Source organism: Artemia franciscana, chromosome 1, assembly GCF_032884065.1.
Source record: "Artemia franciscana chromosome 1, ASM3288406v1, whole genome shotgun sequence".
In the NCBI taxonomy this organism is placed as follows: domain Eukaryota; kingdom Metazoa; phylum Arthropoda; class Branchiopoda; order Anostraca; family Artemiidae; genus Artemia; species Artemia franciscana.
In genome coordinates, this window is record NC_088863.1 from 65,736,469 (window position 1) to 65,758,968 (window position 22,500).

General features: G+C 34.6%; 1 protein-coding gene across 1 annotated transcript in view; it reads right to left on the reverse strand.

Moving 5' to 3' along the window:
- The window catches only part of LOC136032974 (influenza virus NS1A-binding protein homolog A-like), a 100,360-nt gene that overhangs the window by 22,507 nt on the left and 55,353 nt on the right, over positions 1-22,500 (reverse strand). Inside the window, exons 6-8 of the mRNA XM_065713482.1 lie at positions 15,147-15,281; positions 11,539-11,762; positions 442-605 (exon numbers count right to left, since the gene is read on the reverse strand). Coding sequence (XP_065569554.1) covers positions 442-605; positions 11,539-11,762; positions 15,147-15,281 — 523 coding nt within the window. The remainder of the gene's footprint in view (positions 1-441; positions 606-11,538; positions 11,763-15,146; positions 15,282-22,500) is intronic.

The following is a 22,500-nucleotide window of genomic DNA, read 5'->3' on the forward strand; positions in this document are numbered from 1 at the left end:
TTTTTATCAGCCGTTAATTTGACATTGTCACACAAAAACCTTGTAGAATTTATCGAATGATTTATGGCCAAATACGTCATTTTTATTTTCTTACCATAATTCACAGAAAGAGACCAATGACTGACCGTTCCTATAATAAAATATTGTTATTGAAAATTTGAATAATGAAGTTATATTTTTTCTAACCGCAAAAGCTTCTCGCTCTCTTTTTCAAGATCTTACTCTTTTCTTTGTTTTTGTTTTTTTGCAAAATTGGTATATTATAATAGTTCAGCCGTTAACCACAAACAAAGCAAACTTCCATAAATGGCAACTAAATAGAATGATTAAAGCCTAAAATATATGCCAAAATGTAAAAGATACTAAAATATGTTTCATACTGTAACCGATTACTTGATTTTAGAAAAATGTATCACACAAAAAATCATTCAACAGCCTTACCACACACTATTAGTGTATTGTTGAAACTCGCACAGCCCATCGTACACCTTGCATTACTCATTGGGGGTATAATTTTGTAAGCAAATTCTTCCTCTTGACTTGGAGACCTTGAACGACCAGGTGTTGCTGTTCCACCAGGAATATTGGTTGTTTCTCCCGAGCCCCTGAAATTACAAAAATTAAGATTAAAAGCATTGATAATCTAATTTCCAACGCTTTTTAACATATATTTAAGATTAAAATACTTTCTAATAATGCCCCAGGAGATTCTAACTTCAATATAATCAATATAACATAATTGATATATAAAGATACAATTAAAATATTGCACACGTGCCAGTTCATTTCAACGGTTGTAGAATAAAGTATTAAATCTTTTTCTTTAACAAGACATTTGAACAATCAAAGAATATGTCGCGAATGATTCCAGCTTAATATTTTACCTCTATTGGTAAGTACACTAGAATATTTTGCTATCCATACTGACCATCAAATTTCACCATAGACAACACTTGTAATAAAAAAAAAACATCATAGTCACTAAGCAAACAAGGTGATCTGTTTATTATATCGTTTTCCTTGAAAGCATGTATAAGAAAAATCACTCAAATCCTTGTTATTTTTTTTTCTTTTTGGGAGATTTAGTATCCGATAGCGCGTATATTCATACTGATATTCCCAAGGGATAGAGATGAATATGAACACCGCTGTGTTCAAAACATACTCTCTAAAATCAAAACACTCGTTTTAACCGAACAACTGGTAGACTATTATCAAAATCAGCAAAATCTGTTGCTTTTCTCTGTTGATATTTATCTAAGCAGTTTTGCAAGTTAGTTCCTCAATTAATAAAAACAAGCAAAAAAAAACGACTTCTGTAGGACAAGCAGTGACAAACCGAATGATATAATAAAACTTGAGCAATGAAACAATTAATTTAGGAGGGGAAATGTTGTTTGTCTGTCTTTTAGGATGATTAATTTTGGAATTATATGCTGACAAATTTGTTTCTTTAAATAGAAAAAATGATTTCCATGAATCTTTTTACGTAAGATCCAAAGCTTCTTTTTCCTTAAGGAATATTGGGGATTTTAACGAGATTAGAGAAACATTTCGCAGTGTCAGAAAACAGAAACAGTTTTTGTAGGTTCAAATGTTCCTGCTTAACTCAAATGCTTTATTCCGCGCCTGGCTGTCGTTAAGAAAAAAGTAATTTTGTGGCACATATCTACTACAGTTGGTTTGGGCGTAGTTTCTAGGATAACCAATCGTACTGATAGCAAATATTGGGATACACCGGCTCCCAACCGTATAGAACAAGTTGATTTTTGCCTAAAAGTCTAAAATTGGCCTATGTGGATATTGTTGCACAGTTTGTTTTCTAAACCTTTTGAGATTGAATTATAGCAAACTTCATATATTCTGAATCCCAAAAACAAGCAATTTTAGTTATTGTGTTCTGTTTTATGCTAAGACAAATGTAGCACAAGTTAAGGGTCTCAAACAAAAAAAAAAATACTATTTTCTAGTTCCAAGATCCGATTCGAATTGAAAATGAAGCATCTGAGACATGGGATCTTTCTATATATCAAGTTTCATTAAGATAACCCTTTCGTAAGATAAAAATACCTCAATTTTCATATTTTCCAAGATTCCTGGTTCCCCCTCCAACTGTCCCAATGTCACCGGATCTGGTCGGGATTTGAAATAAGAGCTCTGAAGCACAAGATCCATCTAGACATCAAATTCCATTCAGATCTGGTAACCCGTTCGTAAGTTATAAACACCTTATTTTTTTAATTTTTCAATTAGCAATTTTAGTATTGTGTTCTGTTTTAAACTAAGACAAATGTAGCACAAGTTAGGGGTCTCTAACTAAAAAAAAAATACTATTTTCTTCAAGTGTTTCTAGTGAATTTTTTACTTTTCTCTCAAAATTTCTTGAAGAAAACTCCACTTTTTTACTTTATTTTGAGATTCACCTTATCATTTTGAACATTTTGGAGTATTCTAGATGGTGAAAATCCTCTTTTTCGAGGGAGTTATATATTTTCCAACTATACCAGTGACATGGTCGTAAAACATCAAGTTGGTACGTGTTGGCTGTTTTTCGCAGAAACGGCGCATAATGATGAGTATGGGATTTAAGTGTGATATTCAACAAGAAATGCGACATCTAAGACATTTTGCTACGTCATGGTATCCCATCTGGCGGTACAGTATGGCGTAAAGAGAATCGATAAAAAAGATTGTATTTTCAGAAAAGATCGGCTGGGATCATTTCTAGTGTCTTATTAAGTTACATAACGTCCTTAATTAGACTGTTTTTTTTTAGCTAGACATTATATTCTGAGCTAGCAATAGCCTTAGAAATGGCTCGCATATTCATAGATGAGTAGGACAGTCGGAATTTCAGGAGTGATTACAAACAAATACATGAAAATTTGGAAACAGGTGAAAAACAAATTACCATATACATGCAATTATGGCTCGTTATTAGACTTCAATCAGATAAGAATAATTACAAAATAGACAACTTTTCAAACCACGTAACTTTTCCATTACTAATCAAAACAAAATTAAGATTTTGAAAAACAGGTATAATATTTCAAAAGCACAGTGGAACAACGAAGAAACGCCGGTTTTAAAATAACAATCATAAAATTTAGGCCTTTTATTATCATTATTAAAATTAAAAAGGCATATTTGTAATTTTTCACTGTCTTGTTGAAACATTGCACCAGATATTTTCATCTCGTTCTAATTGTACAAAAATAGACGTACATAGATAATCTGATCTTCATATTAATCGTCTAATTTGAATATGTTGACGACTAATAATGTGTTGTTTAGAATCTTCACCAGAGCCAAAAATAATATCGGAAAAACCTATTTTACATACACACAACTTAAGCCACTTTTCGTTTTAAAAAGCGGAGAAATAGTATGGATAGTATTTTTTTTTTTTTTTTTTTTTTTTTATGAACATTTCTATTAATAATAACAGGAGAGATAACTGAGGATACTCGGTACTGACATTTTCTGTATTTCTACATATTATGTCTTAATGGCTTTAAGACTAATATCGGGACAGTGACTTTCTAAATTTCATGTGCAAGATTGGACAAATATTTTAAAAATATTTCTTTGCCTGGGTGTCGGGATTGATAAATAATAGATTTTAGTATGTATTTTGCTGTGGTTTTCTCACGCTGGAGTGGCCTCCTCTATTATCTCCTACCTTGTATGTTTTTTTGTTGTTTTTTTTTTTTTTACTTAGTTTTTTTTCTCTTTTTGGAATTATTAGTATGACGAGACGTTATGTTTTATTTCTATGCATTTGTACTGCCTCAGCCTTACGAGCTCTGCTCTCTGTTGGGGCATAATATTGTTTTTGTATATTTTTAATTTGAATTAATGAATATTGATTGATTGATTGATTGAAACGCCAGAGGCACTGACTTGAAGTTGATATTATAACTCTGCTCCGAGCTTATTTTTCTGAAATTTTTACCATGAAACCTCACATCGATTCCAAGGTTTTTGATGGTGCTGTCCTAGTCCACCTTATAAAACCAAAAAGCAAGACATTTGGCAAATGTGTTAAAGAAGAAATCTGCCAATACCTTCGTAAGCAGTTCACAAGTGAAACACGGCAAGTTGACGTCGTCGTTGACATTTATAGGTCCGATAGCTTTAAAACTTATACACAAGAAAAGCATGGTTAGGCTATATATCGGATAAAGGTTGAAGAAAGAACGCCAAATCAAAAGAACTGGACTAATTTCCTTCAGCGCTCAGACAACAAGCAGAGCCTATTCAAGTTCATGGCAAAAAGATAAGCGACACTGTTATCAATCATTTGGTTGTCGTAACTTCTGGCGATAGTGCAAGAAGTACTATTCCAACTGACTTGGCTGAAATTCATCCCAGCAACAACGAAGAAGGAGATAGCAGGATAGTCCTACACTACCTTCATCAAATGCGCTGCAATACGAAACTCTTCGCTGCCAGAACGATCGATTCAGATGTAGTTGTTCTGCTCATCACATGAACTTTCTTATTGGGGTTGATCAACTGCACGTAGAATACGGCCAAGGGAAGAGTTTCTGATACATTCCTGTTCATGACATAGCAACTGCGCTTGACAAAGAAAAGGCGCAGTCACTGCTTCTTTTTTTTTCCATGCTCTAAGTGGCTGCGACACTGTGTCCGCATTGCTTTGGCATGGCAAAGGAGGGTATTGGAAAGCATGGGACGCGACAGTGCTATGACACTGGTCCTCAACCGCCTGTCTTCTCCTCTTTAAGAGCTCACTGAAAACGATTTTGCACAGATTGAAAAGTTCACCGTGATTGTATATGACAAATCCAGAGGGAAAGAGTCGGTAAACAAATTGAAGAACTGTCTGTTCACAAAAAAAAGGATCATCCATGGACAGACTTCCGCCAACCGTTGATGCGCTAAATCAGCACATTCGGCACGCTTACATTCAAACCCAGGTATGATCCAGTTCTCATCTTGTCATTATTTCTGAAAAGAACCCCGACGATTTCGAATGGGAAAAGACCAACGATGGGTTTTGGGCTCCCCGATGGTCAACCCTACCCCAAGCTTATGTCGCAAGTCGAGAGCTTACACGATAAAGTTGTAAAAAGCAATGCTCTGGGCACTACAGCTGCAAGAGCTACTCACTTGAGTGCACCGAGTTATATTCTTGCCACGGGTCCTCCCAGGTGTAATGAATTATCATGTATTACGTATTTTGATGTCCCTTTTAAGGCTTAAGTCTAACTTAGAATACCGACTGTTCAACATGTGATCTGATATCTCAGCGAAGTACCATATTATGTGATAATTATAGCCTTATTTTATATATTAATTATGGCCTATCCCAGTTTGCAAAAGTAGCAAACGGAAATTGCTTTTTTGGTAGCGCATCTCCGAAAAATTACCATGTAGGTCTCCATGTGTGTTCGAAATCCTTCATTCTGTTCGTATCATCAAGCGTCGTGGGCTCTCCTGAACGATTTAAATAGCAATTCGTATTCCTTGTTCGACGTCATTTCGAACTATCGGTTGTTTTAAGAAACTAATGTTTTGTAAATTTTTCTATTTTTTCGTTTGAAGCGGGCATCAAGAGATACCATGACTGGATTCTGGCTTACTGGTTCACTTTCTTTTCAGCGCCACTCGACTCTCGGTATTTCAAACGGTGTTTCTACCAATTCTGAACTTTATGTAACAAGCAGATGAGTTTTCGCTTTTCGCGCACTTTTCAGCAATTGCAAAGGTTCTATAAAGCGATTGCTCGACTTTCTACCTGCGATTATTGGGTTCCCCATACTTTGTACTACGTTACAACTTTTTCCAGAGTTTCTTCAAACTTCCCATCAGTTTTGCACCTTTTGCGCGCTTTTGAGTACACAAATTTACGCTTTGACAGGCAGTTAAAGACTCGAGCTGCTGCTTGTGATTTTGGACTTCTAGTACTCTAAAAAATGATTTTGCCAGTTTTGGTATTACATGGGATAGGCTCTCCTGTTTTACGCTTTATGCTCTTTTTTAGAACTCTATTGCGCTTTTCACAGCGATTCTTTACTTTTAATATAGCCACCATTGGAATCTGTCTTAAAATATGCTTGCGTAGAATTGCTGGTACGCGTGCACATTTTTTAGCGCTTCGGGCACTCGCCGAGGTGCTTTAGACTAGAGTATCCGCTCGGAGTGCTTCCCGTCACCATTAGATTCCCTATGCTTTAATCTATATTTCCACCGTTTTTTGTGCTTTTTGCCAGAAGTGCAAGATTCTGCTATTTTAACAATTCATGTTCTTAAAAGGATTGACTATAAAAGACATGGCCTTTATCTAACTTTGGCAGCAATAAAAATAAGTGTAGGTAAAAGCCTAAATATGGAGAATCGTAAATTACTTCTGATAAATTCAGCATAAATACCAAGTCGCAGCATCACATTTCAACAAAAATACTAGTAGTTGATTCATTAATATGGGTGCATTTCCCATTAAAGAAAGAAGTTACATTGTCAGTTGATGATACAAGAATCACCTAATTGCTAGTGCTTTGACCAAGGTTGTCGAAGTTATCCACATGCCACATATTTGAAATACTTGATATAAAACAAGAGCTAAGAGCTCGTATGGCACTTGTGATGAGGTTGGAAGAGCCAAGAGCCAAGAACTCATATGGCATGAGCTCTGGCAAAATTATAAGAATCATTAGACTGATCTAAAAGGAAAATCAGAGGCTTAATACCGGTCGGGATTTAAAATAAGAGCTCTGAGACACGAGGTCATTCTAAATATCTAGATACCAATCACCCACTCGTAAGTTAAAAATACCTCATATTTTCTAATTTTTCCTCTCCCTTCAGCCCCCCAGATGGACAAAATGGGGAAAACGACTTTATCAAATTAATTTGTGCTGGTCCCTGACACGCCTACCGTTCTAGCGGATCCGTTCTAATTATGTCAGTCACGTATCTACAACTTGTGTTTATTTTTCAATCACGTTTCATCCCGATATCTCCAATCTAAGCGTTTTCCAAGATTTCCGGTTTCAAGATTTATGTCTCCCCCCTCCAACCTTCATGTCCCCGGATCCAATTCGGATTGAAAATGGAGCATCTGAGACAAGGGATCTTTCTATATATCAAGTTTCATTAAGATCCAATTACCCATTCGTAAGATAAAGATACCTCAATTTTCACGTTTTCCAAGATTTCCGGTTTCCCCTCCAACTGTCCCAATGTCACCGGATCTGGTCGGGATTTAAGATAAGAGCTCTGAAGCACAAGATCCATCTAGATATCAAATTCCATAAAGATCTGGTAACCCATTCGTAAGTTATAAACACCTCATTTGTTTTAATTTTTCCGAGTTACCAACCCCCCCCAAGCTCCCCCAAAGAGAGTAGATCCGGTCCAGTTATGTCAGTCACGTATCTTAGACTTGTGCTTATTCTTCCCACCAAGTTTCATCCTGATTTCTCCACTCTAAGCCTTTTCCAATATTTCCGCTCTCCCCCCCCCAACTCCCCCAATTGACACTGGATCCGGTCAGGATTTACAATAAGAGATCTGAGTTACGAGGTCCTTCTTAATGTGGAATTTCATTAAGATCCGATCACTCCTTCGTAAGTTAAAAATACCTCATGTTTTCTAATTTTTAAAAATTAATACTCCCCCCAACGTCTCCAAAGAGAGTGGATCCGTTCAGGTTATGTCAATCGCGTATCTAGGACTTGTGCTTACTTTTCCCATCAAGTTCCATCCCGATCCCTCCACTCTAAGCGTTTTCCAAGACTTTAGGTTTCCCCCTCCAAAAAATACCTCATTTTTGCTAATTTTTCCGAATTAACCACCCCCCCCCCTCCCAGATAGTCGAATCGGGGAAACGACTATTTCTAATTTAATCGTGTCTCGTCCCTGATACACCTGCCAAATTTCATCGTCCTAGCTTATCTGAAAGTGCCTAAACTTGCAAAACTGGGACCGACATACGGACACAATTTGTGATCGCTATGCCTCACTTGGTAAATACAAAATACCATAAAAAACTAAATTAACTAACCTTATATCATTTAGTTCTTTTGCCTTAGCTTTGTTTGATCAGAGTCGAAACTTAGTTTTAGCCTATACATTCATCATATTACTGCTTAGATAGGATGAATGAACCAAAGGGCATTAAGTATACACAAGCCGCCTGAGGTCAACAGACGAAAACATGCTTCTCCTGCATCCCTAATTGTTCAAGCTCTACTCTTAAGCTCTTCCACGAAGTTATAATTTTAAATCCAACTTTATAACCTTTCCCAGGCCATTTGGCGACTACCTACTCTTCGTTTGGCCCAGATGGCAAAAAGTAAAATCTTCGTCTATAAAAGGCGGCTGAGCCATTTTGATGTTTCGTTCTCAACCCACAAAGTAGTTTTTTACAATGTCTTTGTGCAAAAATGTTATTTTATTGGGGCGATTTTTAAGGCAAACCAAACATCCATCCAAATGGATGGATATTGGTAATAAAAGGAACTTGAACTTGAACAACAAAAAAGCTTGGCTGAAATATGATAAAATCAATAAAATAATTAGGGGATTATTTGTTGTTTTCCTTATTAAATAACTCCAGCTTTCGATCTTAAAATAAAACGAGCATGTTTGTTGAATTCAAGCAATACATGCGCTTACTGTACTAGACTTCTACAAAAGAAATAGAGATATAAAAAGAAAAACGATTCACATAAAGCCTCTGAAGAGGTAATTGAAACAAAAAAAGTTGAGTTTCAAATCCATAACAGAATGAGCACTTAGATTACTTTTCCTTTAAATTGAATAGTATCACTTCCTTTAATAAAAGCCAATAAATCTATTGCACAAAAACTTATCGCACAATTTTGTATCTATTTCAAAATTTAGGCTATACCACATTTTTGTGAATGTTGCCACGCTGAACAATAAAAATTAATGAGCTATGTTAATTGACAATTTTTTGTGCGTAAAAATTCAAACATTAATGATATGTTGATTCCCAATACCAGCTATACCATTTTAATGCGTTTGGTACCATTTGCTTATCGTTTTACCCACTTTAACGAGGCACACACTACTACCAGAAACTGTCGTATTTCCGCCATAGGATTTCACTATCCTAAAAAAGTAAAATTAATCATTTTTATATAAGCCTGAAAAATTTATGCCACCTTTGCCTTTAACAGAGACAATCTGTTTTGGCTTTACTCTATTTAGGTTTTCAAGTCTTTTGTTACTTTGGCCGAATTTTTCATTTTGCAAACTCCTGCAAAACTACCTTCAAGATTAATTTAGGATTTAAGATTCATGGCCGTGACCAAAGAAACAAAACAATCATTTGCTTTTACCCCTGTAGGGTTAAATTGGTCGTCCGATTCAACCCCCAAAAAATGGCCTGATCACACCCTCTCCATCCAACACGATCCGAAAGAGAAAGCCATCTGGACAAAGATCATAAAAGAAAAGGTAAATAGCGATACTTTTTCTCGATTCTAGAATAACAGGAGAATTTAGAGAAACAAGCGAAAAACCTTCTGTAATTATACTTAGAGCTTAACACACCAGTGTTCCAGGTGAGTCGAAAAAAATTGACCTACCTATATGAGTTTTTGCTATCTAACTTTCGAAAGGATCAATCAACCGAACTAGGAATTCTTCTCTGGGATAAAAAGGTTAGATGACACTTAGTAATGCTATGGGATTTTTACCAATTGGTGTCTGAGTAATTGAGAGTGTCCGGTTCAACACAAGTCCAGTTCAACCCCGACCTCTCCTATCTGCATAAAGAGACGTTTTTCATTAAAAAATGGATTTCCGATTTGTCCTAGTTTTTTAGATTTGCATGATTATACATGTTTTCTCTTCATTTTCACATGTCATCACACGCCATTTTCACAAGTTTTAAAATATCAAAACTACTTTAAATCGCTTTGTCCTTAATCTACAAAAGCAAATAAATAAACAAACAAAAGTGTCATCCAACGTCTGATATGAATGCACCCAAATTGGGTGCATGCATCAGGTTCGAGAGCTAAAATGAAGTTTTGAAACCTTTTACAGAACGTTTTAGGCCTTAAGTTTACTATATTATTTTTTAAGATTTTAAGATAGAACTATAATTCATTTCTAGTCTTTTGATATTTTCAGAAGACATTAATAGGAGGTAGCTCAGTACCTCATACAAATAATAAGATCAAAAGTATTTAGTATTCACCTAAAAAAGCAGAACCTAAAAAATAATGACAAAAATAAACCATTCTTTAACCACACAAAAGTGTCAAATAATCTTTGATATCGTCATATCAAAATCTAGTGTGTGCATCTGATATGCTCCTAATTTAAAATGAGAGCAAAAATTGAGTTTCGAAGTGTCCCAAGGGATTTGCCTATCTTCAACTTTCTCTTATAGAAGATTTTAAGTTTAAAGCTCAAAATAAATGTTTTTTCCAGTTCTTTCAATCTTTAAAAATAAATCCACAAGAAGAGCAAATGATGCAAAATGAACAATTCAACATCACATAACAAGGAAAAGATAAAAGGGAAAAATAGAAGACAAAAAAACTACAGTTAGCCCTCCTCTAAGCATATAAAAGTATGATCTAATGCCTGATATTCTCGGGCTCAAATCCAAAGGGAGTACCTGACTTGTTAATAAATGTTCCCACAATAGTAACAATTATAGCACGAGAACCTTCAAAGCTTCTAGCGGAACTTTTTATGTGTTTTTAAATTCTTTTCTAGTGGATTTTAAGATGAAGGCCGAGTCTCGTCATCAAAACTTTCGAAAAAGGGCCAATAGAAAAAAGAAACAACTATTAAACATAATTAATTTGGTATCTCATAGGCAGGAAAAAAATCAGAAGCATTTTCGAGTTTATAACAAAAAAAAAACAGAATAAAAGAAAAACTTTTACCCACAAAAACTCATTAGCCGCACAAGCATTAGCCCGGAGCCAATCATTAGCCCGGAGCCAATGGACATATCTGATATGCTAAATATGGCATAGAGTAAATAAGATTAAGAACGTAAATCTTTTCAACAATTGTAATTTATAAAGCCATTGTGGAGACAGCCATTGTTTTACTATTTGACGAAGGAACTTCCTGCCTTTAATGAAATAGTTTCCACTGTAATGCCTTCAGTCAGTAAAAAAACACGTCAAAGAGATGCTGTTTAGTCAGTATTCGTCATTTACATAAAAAAAAATTTTTAATTATAATTATTCTCAGCAAAATTTTCACAACGCTTCATTTTCACATCTATATTTATCTTATCAATTATATAATGGTTATCATCGTACATGACTGTTATTTAGGAAATTTTAAAAACTACCTTGTTGCCCGGTAAAAGGTAAATTCTTTGGAGACCAATATTTACTTGAAAAAAAAAAAAGAAACAAATAACTTCGCTAATTCAGCAATTATTTCGCGTAACCAAGCGCGTTACGCTCCTCTACAAACGCGTAAAACACATTACATTAAGTTGTTTTCAGAAGTGTCAGATACACCCTTTGTTTTGGCCAAATATAAGAAGTGAAAATAATTTCTTACGCTGCAACGCTGTTATTGTTCATTCTCTGAACTACGGACAGCGACGCAAGGCAACCATTAATAACAACAAGACCCAGAATACTCGTTTCACTGATGGATTGAGCCGCAATTAGCCGCCATTCCGTAGTAGCGCTACTGTCAGCAGCAGGCATCTGGTCCGATATACTTCGACTGTAGAGCATAGCTCGGGGACGAGAAGAGTAGAAGCCACATAACTTGCGGTTCTTAAAAGAATTTAGGACTAGAAACCTAGAAATTTCATCATAGACCGTTCTTCCTATCCAGCATTAACTGTTTACTAATTATAAGAGAAAGAAATAGACTCTAAACTCACACATAACCTCTTACTGCTATGATTAAACCTGAAAAGTAAGGGTAATTAGCTTTCCCTTTGCTTATTTCAGTCTGTTTTACGTTGGATGCATCCTAACATAAACATGTTCTTAATTCCCTTAAAAATTAAATCCTATTTTTTCTTATTAATTTGCCTCCCGACTATCATACTCAAAAGACACCTTTTTAAATCTATCATTCAAGATCTATTAAATATTACAAATAAGCGAGCATCATTACTATTTTTTTTTCTCGGGGGAGAGGTAAGAAGAGATAAATGCACGGATACCAATTGCCTTGTAAAATGAATAAACCAAACCTTGCTAGTTAATGCTTAATTAAACAAACTGTGATTCGTTACATAAATTCTTAAAACTAATTTCATATTCTTACCCTTTAGAAAATTGCCAACTAGGAAATGCCATCACACCAACGTTGCTAGCACCGGCAATTTAAAATGTATTAAATATTCGCAAAAAAATCGCACTTGCATAAAAAGCTAAGATACTAGCTAACATTTTTGCACTTTGTTCCAATTTTACATTCTGGACCATCAAACTGACAGACTGACTATTTCCATTAATTCGACTACGGCTGCATATCCATACATATGGTCGGGTATGTGTATTTGTGTATATATATATGTGTGTGATGGATTCCTAAAGTAATGCATCTATACTATCCATGGTTTAATGAACATAAACATAATTTTTTAACAAGTAACTAAGCTCACACCATAAAAAGCATTTTTTTTTCATACAGTTTATTTATAAAGTACATATAGTTTTTTCCCTTTTTTTCTAATAAAGATAATGAAAGGGAAATTTTTTAAAATTGCCTTCAAAGTAAGTTCTTCCACTTGTGATATATGACGTAATCCATGTGTGAGGGCCGGAAGTCCGCACTCCCACTAGAGCAAAAAGGAGACTCTTGTGTAGCATATATATATATATATATATATATATATATATATATATATATATATATATATATATATATATATATATATATATATATATATATATATATATATATATATATATATATATATATATATATATATATATATATATATATAATATATATATATATATATATATATATATATATATATATATATATATATATATATATATATATATATATATATATGGGTTGGCTAAATTTGTTACCCCCTCCCAGCTCCCTGAGCATAAGTAGGAGGTTCATCTTATAATTTGCTTTGACCAATCAGTGGGTTCCAAGCTTTTAGAGAAAGACATTCCCGTTTAATAGCTATGAAGTGAGTCTTGGATTGTTATTGTTTCTCATTGAATGCTACAAATAGCGGCAGAAAAATTGCAATAATAATGTGTATCCTAGGATGTCAAACTTCGCTTGTTCCATACGAGAGACGTGACATTTATATGTCTTTTATTATTTTGCTTCCCTTATTAGCATTAACAAACCTGCTTTGCGCAATGGATAGCGCATCAGACTATTAATCCAAAGAAAATGGGTTCAGCTTTTACAGTAGTCGAATTTTTCATTGGAATGTTTCTTCCATAGTTAAGTTTTTACAAGATTAGTCATATGAATGACGTTCCATGTACTGGAAAAGTTATAATAAATTAACTAAAGTATCTGTGCTAAATATGATAAAAAGCACATAAAAATTAAAGTTTATCATTGATAGCACAGAATAATGTGTTGATATATATATGTAAAAATGTTTGCAAAGAAAAAATGAAATTAAAGTTCTTAAAAAACCATTTTTCTATCCACCGAGCCTCTCGGTTCCCTGGTATTTCAAACAATCAAGCAGATAAATGTCTTTAGCATTTATCATAAACTGCGTTGACAACACAATCCACAGTAAAAAAAAAAAAAACACACAAAACAAAAAATTAAAAGAAACAAAGCACAAAAATGAATTCTATAAAATATTCTAAATCATATGCTCTACCAGTAGTTTGGAATGCATGTAGGATATTCCATAATCCCTTTTTTCTTCATTTTTTTATTCTTTTATTTTTCTTACTTCCTCTTTGGATGCTCAATTTTGCATATGGGGAGAATTTTCAAGGAAAAACTGTCCAGGTTGTAATTTCCCAAAGGGGGAGGGAGGCTTTCCGGGTGAAATTTTCCTTGGAGGGATTACGCTTGACACCGTTTTTATTTTTGAAATCCACTTCACCGAGCTAAACTGGGTCTCCTAGTAGTATGTGTATATCTGCAATCCTAAACTAGTATACCAAATACTATGAATTTTGATCATAGACTGTAGTTTTAACACAATAGGAAACATGAGCTAACCAGTCTTTTTCTTAAACAAAGTAAAAAAAAATAGTAAATCGTTCATCTAAGTAGTATGATCCAATCGCGATACATGACGCAATCTATTTGCAAGGGTCTATGGCCCAAGCTGCGCCTTTACAAAGGCAGGGCTATTTGTGATGGCTAAAGGTCAAAACGAAGAGAATATTTTCTACGTATAAATATGCAACAAAGGTGTAAAACTAAGTAACAAGGCCCTACTAACTCAGTGAGTGGAGCGTATAGTTGGTAAGAACACGGTCGTGGAATCGAGTTCCAAATCTGACGCCTTTTTCCGTCAACAAAAGGTAAGGTTTTGAGAATATATTTTTATTTTGGGTAGAAGTTCCATATTCAGTGTAAGATAAAACTTCTCAGCTTATTCCAACACAAAGTCAAGAAAGTAGATTTTCTTTCCTTTTTTTAATTAGCATACAAAGGTTGGCAAGAAGGAAAACATACCTCCATGGATTAGGATCTCAATTTCTCAGCCAAATCTGCATACAACAGAGCATTGATTCTAAAAACACACCATATTACAGATAATTGTTTGTTACTGCTGAATACTGGTCATTTCCAAACAGAAAAAATTCTGAGATATTTTTAATTTAGCAAAATAGCAAACTTTATACTGATATTGTCGTAAAATTAGAAATCTAAATTTCGTTCTAAATAGTTATAATGCTCCTAAAACTAGTGAAAACAAAAATATGTAGCCTTTTTTTAGAAACAGCATCGACTATGCTGTGAGCATTATAACTTTGTAATTATCATATATCACATAACTTTGTAAACCGCATAAATTCTTTTAGTCCAAGTATCCCAAAGCAAGGATTATAAAAATCTGACAATTTTATTTAGAAAAATTATGAAGATAGGTGACTCTAGCTGTCCATCAGCAAAAACGTTTTTTTTAATAGCACAAAATTTTTTTTACTGTAGGATATCGAATCATATGACAGGGTTGAGAAAATGGTTACCTTTGTTACTGGTTTGCCGTGTCTTTTTGACTCTAGTTGGTAATTCTGAATAATGTCCGAGTCTTGAGAGTCACCCTTTTCAATATCGGTACAATCATGAAGCGAATTGTCCAGATTTAAATATAGCATGTGGGTCTGAAACATAAAAAAAATGGTTCATATTTACCACCCTTTATATCAAAGAGTGTTTATAATCTGTATTTTATTTAGTTTTTGTTTCTTTGTTATTGACACTTTGGAACCCTAGTATATATCGTTCCAATAGGGAAAAGCTGAATAATTAAAAAATAACCATAAGGAAGGGTAGGAAAAAAAGTGAACCTACTTTGAAACGTTTTTGTCGTATTCCGAAACAGGTAATTACAAAAGATTTACGACGAGGGAAGGCACAGAGGTTATAAATGTAAATATTGGAGAAGAAATTATTGAAGACAATTTACTATATTTATATAAGCGAGGGGCATGGGACAAAGGCAACCCTGCATATATGTCTGATTTAAGACGCTGACTTTTGGTAATTAGTATTTCATTATATATAGGCCTATATATACTGCACATACTCACTCATGCCTTCTTTTACTATGAGTATATACATGATTATTACAGAAAAGAATCCGATTTGCAGCGGTAGCTAGCAACCTAGCCAGAGATTGCTCTCAAAGATAAGATACACATAGATTTTTTCAAGTTTATAAAACCCGTGTTTTGAGCTTACCGAGCCATATCATAAAAATAGTTGGTTGCTTTAACAATGACTGACACACAATTAAAAGTTGCTGTATGCAGTGATTCAGTGACTATCACAAATCTGGTGCTGAAAATTTAATTAACCAAATGCTACAAAGGTTCAAATTACCACCAAAAGTATTATTGTATGGTTTTACTTTATAATCTAGATAAGCAAAACTTATTACATTTATATATTTTGTAATTACTTTCAGATACACTGCGTGGTCCTCTGTAGACCTTACTTTACCTGCAAACAGGGGTGACGGACAGGAAGGGATAGACACTCTTTAGATATACCCAATAGATTGAAATATAATGGTTACTGATTATTTATAGCATTTTGAAGATGCAAACTATTAAGGGAAGGTATTTTTTGTAAACGTTCTGTCATAAAAGTCTGGGCACAATTTGTCATTAGACTTTCCGAAAAATAAGAGGAGTGTGTTTAATCTAAACACTACAGTTAACAACAGTGACGTAATTTCGTCAAAATCCTGGAGGAGGCAAAGGCGGAGCTGATATTGCTAAATCAAGTGAAATAACAGTGAAAACTGAAAGATAAGCCATCATAGCACCATAAATGTAAAGATATACTAAGGAAAACTGCCCCTATTTGTGGATGATTGAATTATACCGACTTATTTTAGTTTTTGCAATATTTTGAAGAAACTATATTTCAGCTGGAAGATGGGGGGGGGGAAACTGATATCTCGGGAAAGTGGCTAATCAAGATCTTGGAGGTGCTTGTGCCCCCTCCCCCCCAACCATTGCGAATTACGCCCCTTGTTGGCAATGAGGGGTAGGAGCCCCTCATTGCAAAAAAAAAATAGAGTAGAACATATCAGATTAAATTTTTCTGCATAATTGTAGGCAGATGGTAGGATTTTTTCTAAGAATATTCATGTTCATGCTCAGAATTTGATTGAGGAGAAAGGGGGTCACATTTGGGTACGTTTTCAATTCGGAAAAAATAGTGTGAAACGTTAAAGATATAAGAAATTACATAAATACTGCATAAATCTCGATATACATCTCGGGGGGGGGGGGTTCATCACCTTTGTGTCTCTTCCTGATCTCATCAACCGAGTGATCATAAATAATTTCAATGTAACAATTGAAATAAATAATTTCAATTAAATAATTCTCCAATTAAGCGACAGTTCCACTTCCAAATCTACAGTTTGACGGGTGGGGGTGTGTATAACAACACAATTAATTATGTAAAAATCCGACAAAAAAAATCATTTATTGCTCCCAAATAAGGTAAAAATGTTTTACAGTGAAGTTCATTAAAGTTGGAGACTTCCTCGTGTTTAGGGCAATTTATGTTTTTGTTTTTTAGTTGTATATGAGAAAAATGCGTCTTTAGTAACACAAAAAGCAATAAAGAAAAGACACTAAGTCTCGACTTCATTGATACGAATTGGCTAAGATCCAACTAGATACGACTCTTTCAAGCAAGCCATATCGAGGATGACGGAGAATATAAGCAACAGGCATTGTAAAATGCATAGAAACACATGGAATACACGGAATTCCACGAAAATCTATGTACGGCCTAAGTGGAAAAAGAACGTGAGGGCGATTATAATTTTGGGGTGAGTCCTATTAGTATACGTTCCCCCAACTTTGATGTGGATCGACTTCATTGATACGACTTGACTTAAGAGCCAGCTAGATACGACTCTTTCTAGCGAGCCATATCGAGGATGATGGAGAATATAAGCTACAGGTAGTATAAAATACATAGAAACACTGGAGAAGAATATTTCTTGGAATTGATCCAAACCATCCTGAGAGAATAATGGGTAACTGTCGTCAAAAATTAGAGAGAATTTGTCATTTTAGATCCCTGAAAAATAAATTCATCTGATAATCAGATTCCGTTAAATATTCTGGCTTTATGCACTTTTTGTGGTTTGTGCAAGGATTAAAAAAATGATAAGCAAAAAATAGATTAAAACCCTTATAAATGTAGCAATGATAGAATAAAATTATTAAGCTGGTCAAAATCCCAAGAGGTTATTATGCAACAAATATTTTTGATATTTTAATAACTAGCACTTAACTGAGAATTAGAACAACTGAACATACAAAACAAACAAGGAAAAATTAAATATTAAATACAAAAATAATAAAGAGACAGAAAAAACTTAGAACTAAGAAGAAGTAAGATGGGCATGAGAGACCGAGTATGAAGAACAAATATGGCAACGGAATTTGAAGAAGAGAGACACAAAATGCGTCGCATTGGCCGGTTGCCATACACTGTTATGATGTTGGCAGTAACTAAAAACGTAATATATTTATGATCCCTAAAAACAAACACAAACAAAAAACCAAATTTTGTCGATGGATTGCTTGACAGATTATTCTATTAGAGGGGAAAAGACTGCCACAGGGGTCAATGCTAAATTGATTCTTGAAAAAAATAAAATAGTTATTGCAGTTAGTTCTTAAATTTGTGTCATACTGCAAAAAAAAAAATTTCGTGCTTGTAAAAGGACGAAAATCAAAAGGATTTGAAAACGTTCATCAAATCATTTTATAGCTAAAAAAAAAAAAAAACCTAAGCTTATGTGTGTCAAAAGAAGGGATATAGAAGGGAATAATTTAAGTCTATGAACTATCCGACACTCCCCCCCCCACGACACCCCAAAAAGTATAGGACCATTTAGGCACTAAACAAGTACCTTAGAAAATTCCATTAGCATGATCAATTTGCATTATGCAAGTACATATTTCATCCGAAAATACATAGGATTGGTGCTAGACTTTTCCGTCTGGAAAACCTCCTCCGCCAGAAAAAATTTTTCAGCAAAAAGTCTTTGTGGAATATGCCCTCCCTATCACTATCAGAAAACTCGGTATAGAAAACCACCATGGAAAATGAGATATTAGCCTACATCAAGTTACAGGACCAGCCTGAACTAATAGCCCATTGTCCTGGTCATCGGCCTATGTTCAGTGTTCCCAAATTTTTAAGGAAACACCCATCGCCGATCGTCCAATGTAAAAAAAAATTATACAAGTATTGTCACATTGTGTCTCCTATAACATAAATAACTATTAAAAAATACTTTAACAGAATTGACTCAGAACACATGGGATTCCAGAGGTCAGATACTATTTTTGGGGACTAAATCATATCTGCTTGACTAGAAGCTCATTTGAAAGCCCTTTTTTCTCTGATTCATTATATATACATTTTACAACATCTAAAAGTCTCGAGTTCAATTTACTTCCCACATAAAGTTTTTCTGACAAATTCAAAAGGCTTGTATTACAAAAATCCGGGCGTTGGCCTTGCTTTGGCTTACTATGTCCTATATAGTGTTTTTATCAAGTGAAAAGCAATAGCCATAGGATTTATCATAAAATTCAATATTTTCCCCATTGTTACAGCTCTCTGTGACTTTCTTATTTAACAAAACTAGTTGGGTTTTTTTTGTTTTTTTATTGCCCTGGTCATAAAATTCCATCTTTAAGGTCAAAGAATGAGAACAAGGTTCCTATTCATATCAAAACGTGAGTTTTATCATCGGCCAGATGAAAAATTTTAAATGAGCTGCCAATCACCACAATTATAACCACAAACTCAATTAGATCAGAGCAGAGGAGATTTTAAGGGGTCGGATACTATTTTTAGAGACTAAACCATATCTGCTTGACTAGTAGCTCATTAGAAAGCCTTTTTTCTCTGATTCATAATATATAAGTCTTACCGCGCTTAAAAGTTTTGAAGTCAATTTACTTACCAAATAAAGTTTTTCTGACAAATTTAAAATGCTTGTACTATCAAAAACCGGGAGTTGGCTTATTATGCCCTATACAAGTTTTTATTAAGAGAAAAGCAATATAAAATTCAATGTGTTCCCCATTGTTACAGTCTTTGTGACCTTTTTATCTAACAAAACCAGTTTTTTTATTGCCCTCTTCATAAAATTCCATCTTTCAGGTCAAAGAATGAGTCAAAGGTGAGAACAAGGACAACTTTGTTCAGTTTTGGATCAACTATTATGGAGAGCATGAGATTTGAGAAAAATTTGATTTTTTTTTAACACTTCACTGTATTATCGCGTTTTTTTCTTATTTGTGACTCGATCCCTCTGAATACCAGGGTGGGTTTGAATTTCCTTTCCTTTTTTTTAGATTGCAGTAACGCACGACGGGTGATTTAGAAATTCTATAAATAATAGAATTCGCTAATTTTTCTGCCTTTTAGAGCAGTCAACTATTTTGACTTGAAAGTTTAAATTATCATTACTATTTTGGTTTCCTAAACACCAAGAACAACAAAACCAACATCAGCAAAACCATAAAGCACCAAACTTAAGCGTAAAAAAAATGGACAGACTCTACAGCTTCATAGCCTTGCATCTAGCCATTTACTTTATCAAAAACACATTTTTTGGAGGTCCCCCAACCACAGTCCCCCAAACACACCTCAACAACCATTATACCATCGTGCCAAAAACGAAAGAATTCCTCTTAGAAATGATTTGGAATTATATTTTGATCTCATGTCTTCCCTTTGCCCCCTTAAACATTTTACTTTTAACGATTATTTTACTATTTCTTATGTACTTTCCATATACTTCATTCTCCCTCTCCTCGCCGTTTCCATCCCTCAGTAATTCCCATTTCCTATTCCCATTCCCAGTTAATTCCCATTCCCTTTTCCATCCCTCAGCCTGGTATAGGACCATTTTGCAAAACCCAACTCGCTTTTGAACACGAATAGCGTTAAGCTATTCAAACATTCGATTGCAAACCAGGCTTTTTGTGTCTCAAAAATACAAACGCCAACTGCATTTGTAATGAAATTCATAAAGTAAAATTGACTCTACAAATTAGTCAATATCAAGTATATAATTCTAAGGCTTTCCAGCCGATTCGGCATGGACACCGACATTTTAGGCTTGATCCATTTTTTATGCCAGAATCAAACTTTTAGGCTCTCATTGTCGCACGATGGCAACGCCCTCAGTTTACAATGCCTCGGTTGGCAATCCGTAGCCATTTGTGGGCTAAGGAGACGTATTCAGTAAGGGATAGTATATGACGACCGCCGTTGAAGTCTATGGAAATCCCATTTCCCAGGGCTTAATACAAACTGGAAAACAGTTTCGTCCCATGGCATAACCAGGTAAGAGTACCACAGTTTCGTTACTCAGTAAATGGACAAAATAATCACAAGAATCGTTCCCAGTTAAAATGTAATCCCAAATAATACTTGGACTGAGAATCCTTGTTTGAATTAAGTCAATTAGAAACAGGTACCAAGTCCCCAGACCATAAACGAGATGATCAAATATAAAATGCCATCCTGTACCCCGACTTTAATATCTTTCTGATTCATTGGTGGATCCAGGGAGGCCGTGGGTATCCCCCCTGCATCAAGTTTTTTTTCTGGGGCCCCCATTCCTTGTTTTTTTTTCTGTTTTCACTTTCTTTTAAAGTAATTTTTCAAATTGGAAAATTATTGGCACCCTTGTCACATCCCCCCCCCCTAATACTTTGCTGAAAATCTGCCCCTGTTCTGATTAAGGTGACTTTTGAAAAGCTAGACCATTTCAGCGAATTACTATTCTTTAATAGGTGAGCTTTGCATTATGCGATAACTATGATTCCACTACCGTAACAAAAGCTTAAGGTTTTCTTTTCCATTAAAAATGTTTATATTTGATTTTCATCGGTTATTTGTCAGAGAGCACATCATAATTTATTCTCAAATGAGCTAGCCAAAGTTGACAGAGAAAGTCATTGATCCCAAATAAAAATGACACTTGGAAACGTTTATCATTTTCAGCTCACCACGTGCTAAATTAGAGGAAGCCAATACATTGTCAATTTTTGGGGGCTTCTATTATTTCCGGAAACTTTGTAGGACTTCACAGTATGTGGTTTGTGCAATTTGTAATCAAATAATTCAAGGTAATGAACGGTAAGTAGGGAGCAACTCAAGCAGATAGCAACCGAAGTCTGCAAAGGGGGTTTGTATAACAGCATCAAAAGAATTAACTTTTGATGCTAATTTCCAAAATGTAAGATTCATTAACTTCAACATCTTATACGAGAACCTAGATGAACATAGTGTCTTTTGATCTAGTTTTAAATCGCCCCTAAAAAAGTCCTGAAACTTTCAATTTAATATCGTTAGTTGTTCCTGGGATACTGATATCCCTCACAACATGTTAAAGTTTCCATAGGTACCCTTATTTGTTCCAAAAATATTACAGATGGAAAACCTGGATAAAGATAGTGTCTTTTGATTTAGTATAACATCCAAAGTAATAGGCTATGCACAAAAGAATCAAATTGGTACCCATATTTTTCCTGAGACATCGCAGATACGCCCTTTGAACAACCTTCATGCACATAGTGTCATTTATTACTCCTCATTTCATCCCCTCAGTCTTTTTGGAGGCGCATATTTATAAATACCCTCCTCCCTCTCAATAATAATGTCTCTCCCAATCTTTCCCAAGGATAATGTGTTTCGCAAGATCAAAAGACACATGGCGTCATTTGATTTAGTTTAACACCCCCTTCAATATTCCCTGAAAGTTTCAATTTAATATCCTTAGCTATTTTTAAGCTATTACAGACACTCCCTTTTGTT